Source organism: Centruroides sculpturatus, unplaced genomic scaffold, assembly GCF_000671375.1.
Source record: "Centruroides sculpturatus isolate CEXI.00-Female unplaced genomic scaffold, Cexi_2.0 scaffold108, whole genome shotgun sequence".
NCBI lineage: Eukaryota > Metazoa > Arthropoda > Arachnida > Scorpiones > Buthidae > Centruroides > Centruroides sculpturatus.
In genome coordinates this window covers 272,884-282,549 of record NW_019384344.1, presented here as the reverse complement: position 1 = coordinate 282,549, position 9,666 = coordinate 272,884, and the positions used below count along the sequence as shown (strand labels likewise).

Here is a 9,666-nt window from a genome sequence, read left to right as displayed (position 1 = left end):
TGTCAACAATTATTTATGCATATGTATGCAATTAATAATATAAACCGAAACCATTACAAAATAATTAACACACAAGTACCATAAAATCATTATGTGCTTCGAAAAGAAATTTTAACAAACTATTTTCTTGTAATAAATTGAGTTGTAGATAATTATTTTAAATCAATGATTTCAGATATTAACAATAATAGACTATACATACAAATATGACATCCTTTAACCTATTAATCTACAATTATTAAAAATTAGTATGAAACGAAGATTTTCCACATCACAAATAATTAATTTATTATATATTATTGCAAATGGCATAAATGATAGAAAGGACAACAGGAATAAAGCATAGGGCATGGAAAAAAGTTTCCATAGCAACAAGTATTACGATTTTCGCGAATATGGAAAGAAAATATACATCAGAATATAAAATCAATATTCCTATTCCCGTGGTCAAAGACCCTTGTAGTATTGGAAAACCGATACGATACAGAGAATCTTTTAGTTTTTCGTTTGGTGTTTTGCATTGTGACATGACATAAGCATATGAAATATGAGCAGGATAGTTCACGCTGAATCCCACACACAGAATAAGGCTCATCATTGATATAATATCCAAGTTGACTCCCCAAAACGACATATAACCTAACGTTTCTATCATTGCGGATACGACACATATTGCAACAATAATCGCCACTAAAAAATTCGGTACAAACAATAGAAAGACTGCTGTAATTAGTATAGCTGTAATCCAAAACAATTGGTAAATCATTTGTCCAATGATAATTCCTTGCTCGATTTGACCTGACATAATACAATGCACCAGTACAGGAATGTCGGATTCGTCAGCAATTTTTAATAAATCTCTTAATGTATCTCTTTCCGAGTATGAAGAATTCAAATTTTTTCCCATTATAAAAAATCTACTGTGTAAGATGTCAGTTTTGTTGCTGTTAAAGACGACGTCATTAGACAGTGACTGCGCAGCTCGGATATTAAAGAACACATCGCGAAGTCCATCGATAAAGTCCTGTTTGTTTGACATATTGTAACCTTGTAATGAAAATTTTGCTACCGGAGTTTTCTGAAATTCTTTGTAGAATTTTAACCACGATACTGTGTATTCTTCCCCAGCGATATTTGGATGTTTCTCGAATTTTGTCAACAGACTTTCTATCGATTTTTGTACATTTATATCTGAGTAATCCAAAGTTTCATTGACAATTATGTGAAACGGATATGTATAACGTCTAAAGTACTTTTGAGTAATACTGTACGTTTCTGTAATTACAGAGTCTTTCGCAAATAAATGTTCATACTTAATACCATGTTCCATGTGAAATGTGCCCCATATTCCAAATAATAAGTTAATGATGTAAATTATAATAATACTTATCTTTACTATTGGATTGGAAATTATCTTTCCTAATGAATCTCTAAAATGTGCCATGGTAAATTCTTCTTCTACATCATTATTATTTTCATCATCATTTTGTTCTGAAATGAAAAAAAATTAAAATTTATATATGAACGAAAATGTACTATGAACATTTAATAGCTGTGACTAAAATAATACCGTTTCCGAATACAGTACTATATTACTTAGTTTAATCTTTCAGAGAAATGGTTAGGCTTTATTCTAATATTTGTTTTCGGTTTGGTCAAGTTTTGTATTCTGTAGTTTTATTTATAGGATTGTATACTTAGACAATCATTTATATAAAATTTGATAGTAAAAAATACCTTCTTTAATTATTTCTTTGCCTAGACTCTACGGAAAAATATTATTATATTGTGGTAGTTGTACTTTTTAATTGCCTGTAAACATTTTTGTTGACATATTAGGGAAACATGTTTCATACCCGTGGGTAAAGCTTTATTAAATAGTTTATAAAACAAAAATAGAGGAATACATCGAAACACAGTAGTCATTTTAAAATAAAATATAACACAGAATCTTATATCTTAGGGTAACTACTGTGAAAATTAATTATACTCTTTATTAATAATTTTCAAAGTTGTTCGGTAGATTGAGAATGGTTTTATCTTTAAAAAGAATGAACTTTTAGCCATTCGAATGCAAAATATCTGTTATGTTTTTAATGGTTTATTGTTCGAAAATTCTTCAAACTTTTTTACAATTAAGATTTGTCAGATATGGTGATGACTCCATTCTTGGGTATACTCTAAATATATTTTTTATCTTTGAAAAATAATGAAGCGAGATTTCATTAATTAAATATGTGACAAACTGGATATTTTAAATTTACAGACATTCGCCATCACGCCTTCACTATTTATTTATTTTCTCTATTGTTATAATTTTATCACGTTTCGTATATGTTATGATTTCTATTGGTCCAACACTCCTGACGGGAATGTAAGAAAGAAGAATTCAAAATCAATCTGAATATCCAGATCGAAAAACGAAACTTCTAAAACTCTATGTCGAAAGCAATAGCAAGGAAATGGAAGAAGAAAAAATTCAAACGAAAGTCAACACCAAAAATGTCTCGGGTTGTACTGTACATCGGGATCTGCGTTATAGAATCCTAGGATACTTTCTTGTTTTCGTTTGATTTCAAATAGTGTATGCTTCTGCTCGTTGTGCGAGCATTGCTAGCGTGTCTCGCTGATAACTGACAAATACTTGATGTGAGAACTGTCCCGTCTAACCGAAACTAGTAATTTTATTCAGTTGAATTTCCACACTAAAAATTACAATCGTGATTATGATGACTTTATATTTCTCTTCGCATTGAAAGTTTATTGTATACCGCAGTGTTTTATAGCAGACCAACTGCATCAACATACTTTACTAAACAAACCTAACTTCATCCTTAACGTCATTCTTCGAGTCAGTTAGAATGACACACGTTCGTTTTCGGTAAACGTGTCGCATAATTGTTATATAAAACATCTTTCAATCACATACATTCATAAAAAGAAGAATTAATGCACGATAAAATATAAATTTTATATTATTTATAGTTTTTGTAATATAATGCAGAATACCATAAGAACATTATCATTCTATATGTAATTCAGATGCAAGAATATAAACTAACTAAACTAAACATATGTAACAGAAATTCAGATAACAGATATCACTGCTGTAATCTAAAAATATCTTTCAAGCATCGACTTATACATTCAATATAAAATCATTAATTTAGTAAAATGTTATCTTTCTATATAAATGAATTTTAACTTACCACATCTAACAAATTTTTTGGAACGAAGATTTCGCTCTTCTCTACACCCACTCAAAGCCAAGCATCCTCCGAAAAACGTTATCTGATATACAAAATTTAAAACGACACAAGTAGCAGTATAATAACTAAATATTCGAATAAAAGGAAATGGAGCCATCATCCCGATGCAGTATGAAATGAAATTAGTGAGTGAAGTCAAAGTAATGGAAACTCCTGCTTCTCCATATGTTACTTCCATGCGTTTTTCAACTGCATGTTTGGGATTAGTGATTCTCCAACATGCTATTAATACGAAAGCATCATCTATCTCGGTAACTGAAATACATACAAACTATTTAATAAATCAGCGTTATCGCTTTGATACTACGTTGATTTACTTACCAAGAACTAAGAATGGAATCGTAGCATTCCAGTAAGTGAATTCAACACCTGACGCAGCCATTAATCCGAAAGACGACGAAACAGCTAAGCCAGCGTTGATTACACTTGCTAATCCAAGAAGAGGTTTGCTTTTCACCCAGCTATTGCTCATATTGAGAAATATCGAAAGTACAATCATAATTGCGACCAAACCTCCAATTTTTGGTTTAGTTTTATCAAATTCTTTTCGAAACTGTCTATTCATCTCTGCAACAGAACTTGAAACAGCTTTGATATACGAAAAATTATATTTTTGAATCGTGTCATGAACATGAGCTGACCATTTTGTAAATAATTTGTTTTTCATTTTATTTTTACTATCAGTTGCATATAATAACATAACGGCATTTACTTTGTCCACAAAGTTCTGATTATCTTCAGTAACACCTCCTAAATTTAAAAAGTAAGCTTTATAAGTGAACGACAAGAGATCTATATCTACAGGGTATTTAAGCTTCTTTCTCTTTTGTAGTATGGAATCTATTCCCACTTCCGATATTACTTCGATAATAGGATTTTTAAAGCATTTTTTGTGTATACGTGTGCAGAGATCAGTATATTGTATTGTCTTTCCGTTTGTTTCTAATGTTATATTTTGTATGATTTCGTCGACCAATTTCACTTCTGAAAGTATATTTTTCTCAAACATGTTTCCTTCGTCTTTTTTCAACAGGTATATTGCCAGAGTATTTGGAATATCAGGAGTTCTTAGCTGATCAGAAAATTGAGATGAGTTATATGAGAATGTATTTTCTATGAATTTTTTCACTGTAAAAAGTTTTCCTGTATCAGAAGTTATTACATCGTTAAATGTCTTGCTGGTAGTTAATGTTCTGATAAATATGGACAGTGTAATTGAAAGAATTACCGGTAAAAAAATAAAGTAATATGGATGCCGTCCAACCGTTTTTCCTAATTTCTTGAAACTATGGCAAAAAATTTTTCTTACGCAATCCAGTTTCATTTTGCAGTTTCAATTTGTTTTAGGAAAACAATGAGCACTGAAAATAGAAACAGAATTCGAATTAAACAGTAACCAATTATGCACGTTTACTTTTTATTTTTTATTGTTTATTATAAATTAAGACAAAAATATTCTGGAAAATACATTTCAAATTTAAAAATACTTTTTCAGTTAGCAATTTTTTTAGGATAAAAACACATTTATTTTACAATACTTGGAATTATTAGTAAATAATAATTAAAATATCAGAAATGTTTATTATTTGGTATGAAGCCTATTTTTGATACAATAATTCTTTTATCACAAATGAAAATATTAACTTGTTTCTTTAGAGGATTACACGTTCACTAACATAAATAAACTTACACACTTATTCATATGTACTCTACAGTACATGCATACATATGCGTGAAAAATTTCTATTGTGATTTTTTTATTCTAATTTTGATCAGACGTCGAGCCTTTCATGGAAGGCCTTTCATGGTCAGCCTTTCATGGAAGGCTGACGTCTGATCGTTTTTAATTGTAAATTTTTACCTATTGTTATACGTTTTTATGAAGTGATTTCTTCAAACCAATGTAAAGGCTACTTCTATGGTGTATGAAAAAAGAATTAATTGATAGACTCAAAAATTAAATAATTTTTTGTACATAGTCTGAACCTCTAATTGAAAATTAGAAAAATAATACTGAGTTCATCATGAAATTGTAAGTGATTTTTTAATGGATTACGGTATAGGAATCTCAAGACTTCCAGATATGCAAAAAATTCGAAGAGTCAAATTTGACACGTTTCCAATACTTTCTCGTGCACAATAGCTGGAAAAGTAAAATTATGCATAGAACGCTGTGCCCAGAAGATAAGACAAAATGCAGAATCGGAGACAGTTAACTCCTCGATATCTCAACGTAAAGATATGTCATACTTTCAAGACCATATAATTCTTGTTACTATAGTTTTTAGAACCTCGTACGAAACAATATATTGTTGAAGACTATTGATGTATAACAGTATAATAGCAATACGTTGTTTTTCTTACAGCAATCTAGATAAGATTTTTAGCATCAGCGAAAAGTATTTCAGTTGTTACGGTCGGTAAACAAAGCATAAATTGCTTTTTTAAAACTTTTCCCGCTCTGTGGACATTATCAAGAAAATTTTCACAATGTCATTATTAGTTCAACCGGAAAAAGTTGGGGCATCGGATAGCGTCAAACGATCATATACTAATATTTATATATTCGGTGGTTTTATGCCTTCTGATTTAAATATAAACGTTACAGAAATGATAAAATTGTTAGACAAACAAGCGCTTACTTTTCGAAATGAAAGGAACGAATCGGCCTACACACTGGATAATGCGAATTTCACTCATTATAATTTTTAGCTACAGTGTAGTTAATATATGTGTCTCCGGATAAAGGCTGCGGAGTCCGTGAAAAAACACTCGACCACGACTTTGATTTCTTATAATTTTTGTAGGCCGACTCTCCGGCAAAATGAAATACCAAGACGTTAATATGGGGTTTCCTAGTCTGAACTCTGAAAGAGACCCAAATACTTTTATAGTTATTAATNTTTTCTAGAACCAAAACCTAGCTAAATATTTTAGATATAGCCATATTACTATAAAAAATAATTTAGAAATTCTGAATTTAAATAGTCTCGAATATAATAGTAAAATAAATAAAATTGTATTTCAAAATGTTTACATTTAACTACTCTGTATGAATAATAATTATACTTATTTAAAAAAGTTTTATTACAAATAAATAAAATATGATTAAAAAGGTAATAAACATTTTTATATCTATCGCTCTACAAAATTAAATTAAATTAATAAAAACACAAATTTCCATGAAAAATTGTGTAATTTGGGATTTTTCGATAGAAATATAGTAATTGATAGTTTAGTCATAGTTTAGAGTCTAAACTACAAGATTTCACCTCCATATTTTTAACAAAATGCCTTAGAAAAAGTAGAAAAAGCTTTGACTGATCGACCTGGACTAATTTATTTGTAAAAAGTTTTTATTACGCTCATCCTGTAGAAGTACATAATTATAGAGATTAATTTGTTAAGGATAATTAATAATTATTTAATTAAAGATGTAGTTTACATAATGGCAATGACTTATTATTAATAACTGAAAAAAATATAGTTATAACATATACGCTATTAAGCAGAAAATACACATGTATAATTAATATTTTTTATTTATTCCAATGAAACCGTGTTTCTGTATTCTATTTTTACTTTTTATACACAAAATGTAGTGACACTTTTTAAACACTTGGCAGATTATTTAAACTGCCAAGTGTTTAAAAAGTGTTATCACATTGTGTATATGAAAAGTAATATTTTAAATTAAACTATAGTAATAATATGTTAAAACAGTGATTCTCAACTTTTTTCTCGTCACAGTACAGCTGTAGTAAAAGCGGAAGTTGATATGGAGTGATTCCTAAGACCTTTAAGTCTCTTTTCATGCGATTTTTTGTTTTATTAATTAAGTTATACAGGAAATATCCATAATTATTAAGTGATTGCGTGAAACGTAAGCAACGTATTTTCTGTAAGATTAATTATTTATTATTATAAAAATCATTATTTATTTAACATTGTTTGTGTCACGCAATTGCTTAAGGAATTGGAGGACGCTTTCCAAGGATTTGCATTTTCTTCCAGCTTCACTTAATAAATAATACTCAAAATCAGCCTGTATGAAGGTCTTAGAAGTGACGTGAAAGTTATAACTTAGAAGATATAAAAATTATTCGTAACAAATTATTTAGATTTTATTGAAGAAATTATAATGCTTGTTGCGTCAACCTATAAATTAGATTAATTAGTAAATATTACTTTTACATCTCTGCTCTATGGACCTGATCAAGTATGTGGTAAGCATTTATTTACTCGATAATTGTTAACAAGTTATAGCAATTTAAATGAAAAAATAATAATAGTGCGCGACTTCATTTTCAATACAGCCTAGATAAAGTTCTAGTGTCTGTCCTTTCTGACGACAAATTTACACGATATTTTCGTTTATATATTAGATCATGAGCTTTATTAGACTAATCTGCAAGTACAGATCAATTCTTCTATTCAACATATTACAAGTGTAATATTGAATGAGATTTTTATAAAAACATATTTATATGTATAATAACATTTTTCTTTCGATATTTTAAATAAAATGAAACAAAATTTATAATATTAATAAAATAAATAACGTTTATAATAAATGAATTTCACATTATCATTCAATACGTTTTCTTTCTTGCATGAGCTATTATTACAAATGACCTTGTTCTATATTCCACACAATTCAATAGCCAAACCTGACTATAATAGATTCCTATCTGTCCAAGTAATTCTTCCACAGTATACAGGTTCCATTACAGACAAAAGTAACCGTACAACTCTTAGACAAAAAATTAGAATACTCACCTAACTAAAAGTTTAGAGTATTTTCTCATGAACAACACAAGGCACATAACTTTTTTCTACACTACATAAACAATCTCTATGTATATTTATTATACCTATTATTCAGACAAATTAACAAGGATCTCTTCACATAGTTTTTTTAAAAAAGCCTCTTAAGTTGTTTTCCATACACGTGGGCCTTGGTTACCACCAAAGAAACAAAACAAGGATTCGTCACTGAAAAAAACGATATTCCAGTCATCTTAAATATACATAAGCCTCTCTCTGCACCATCTGACACGCGCTTGTTGTTGCGTTTTCGTTACAGATGGCTTCATCTTGGGAACACAGCGATTGAAGTGCAAGTCGTGCATCCTTCGGAATGTAGTTCGGCTACTAACGTTTCCTCCAGTTGTTTTGCATTGTGCATACAAGTGTTTAATGCTTTTAAAGCGGTTTTTCGCACGACAGTTTTTCTCAAGTTCCTCTCATCCCTCAACCCTCCTAATACGCATCGTTATCTTTTAATCGTTAGTTATGACGCGAAATGAATTAGTCCTAACTTGTGTTAGGACTTGACAGGAGAGGAAATTTCACGAATTTTTTTTATCCTCGAAATATTTATATATAGCCATCCCGTGACAAGGTGAGCGGGACTAGCCCTTCCAATGCCGCAAAAAGGGCTAAAGTAAGCTACTGTATATCCCCGCAATTTCTCACATTTATATCACTTAAAGTAATTAATTGAAATTGTTAATTATAATTTATTGTCTTATTTGTGATAGAATTCTGAAATATTTTAAAGTAAATAAGGAATCATCAAGTAAGAAAATCTAAATATCATTTTTCATCTTGACTATTCCTTATTTAATTATTACATAAAAATATGAGAATATATAAATCTACAAATATTTAACATAAAATATTTAATATATTTAATCAACTTCTTAATTATTATGAAATTTCAATATGTATAAATTATTTTTAATGAAAATTTTTGTTTTTATTTCTTTAATTTGATCTCGTAGAGCAATAGATAAAAAAGTGTTTATTATATTTCTAAACATATTTTATTTATTTATAATAAAGGTCGTCTTAATCAATACATAATCTCTACTCATACGGAATAGTTAAATTTACAAAATTTTTGAAATAAAATTTTATCAATTTTAATATTATATTTAAACCTAATTACAGTCAGTATTTTAAAATTATTTTTTTAAAGTAATGTAGTTATACTTAAAATATTTAAGATAGGTTTAGGTTGTAGAAATTGTTAATATTTAAATTACGTTGCTATTTTATAGTTAAAAATAATAAATTATATATTTTTTATATTTTCAGATTGTCGTTTTTGTTTCATTTCTACTAAATTCTCGAACAGTGACATCAAAAAAAATCTGAAAAGCGACAAAAGACTTAAGAATAAAAAAAACTTACGAAATTACTATAAAATTAAGCTCTTAAATTTATTTTTCTATATATTCTAGAAGCATATCTTCGTCATAAAAGCAATAGCCTGTATGTTTCATGCTGCATTTTGAATAATATTATAGACCTGTAAATTCCCACTGTTGTCTGTCTGTTTGTATGTCCTGCCGTCTGACTGTTAGTACGGTGTCTGTCTGTCATTCCTTAA

The 9,666-nt window shown here is 28.9% G+C and overlaps 1 protein-coding gene and 1 long non-coding RNA gene across 2 annotated transcripts; one reads left to right on the top strand and one right to left on the bottom strand.

The window, feature by feature from the left end:
• Positions 1-289: 289 nt before the first annotated feature.
• LOC111635077 (patched domain-containing protein 3-like) lies at positions 290-4,593 on the bottom strand. Its single transcript, XM_023379930.1, has 3 exons — positions 3,591-4,593; positions 3,210-3,524; positions 290-1,275 (listed from the first exon to the last, which is right to left on the bottom strand). Exons 1-3 carry the CDS (start codon positions 4,591-4,593, stop codon positions 290-292), a joined length of 2,304 nt encoding a protein of 767 aa, XP_023235698.1.
• Positions 4,594-7,021: 2,428 nt separating this feature from the next.
• On the top strand, positions 7,022-9,413 carry LOC111635008. Its single transcript, XR_002758323.1, has 3 exons — positions 7,022-7,152; positions 7,243-7,495; positions 9,372-9,413. It is a non-coding gene; the product is annotated as an uncharacterized LOC111635008 (long non-coding RNA).
• The last annotated feature ends 253 nt before the right edge of the window (positions 9,414-9,666 follow it).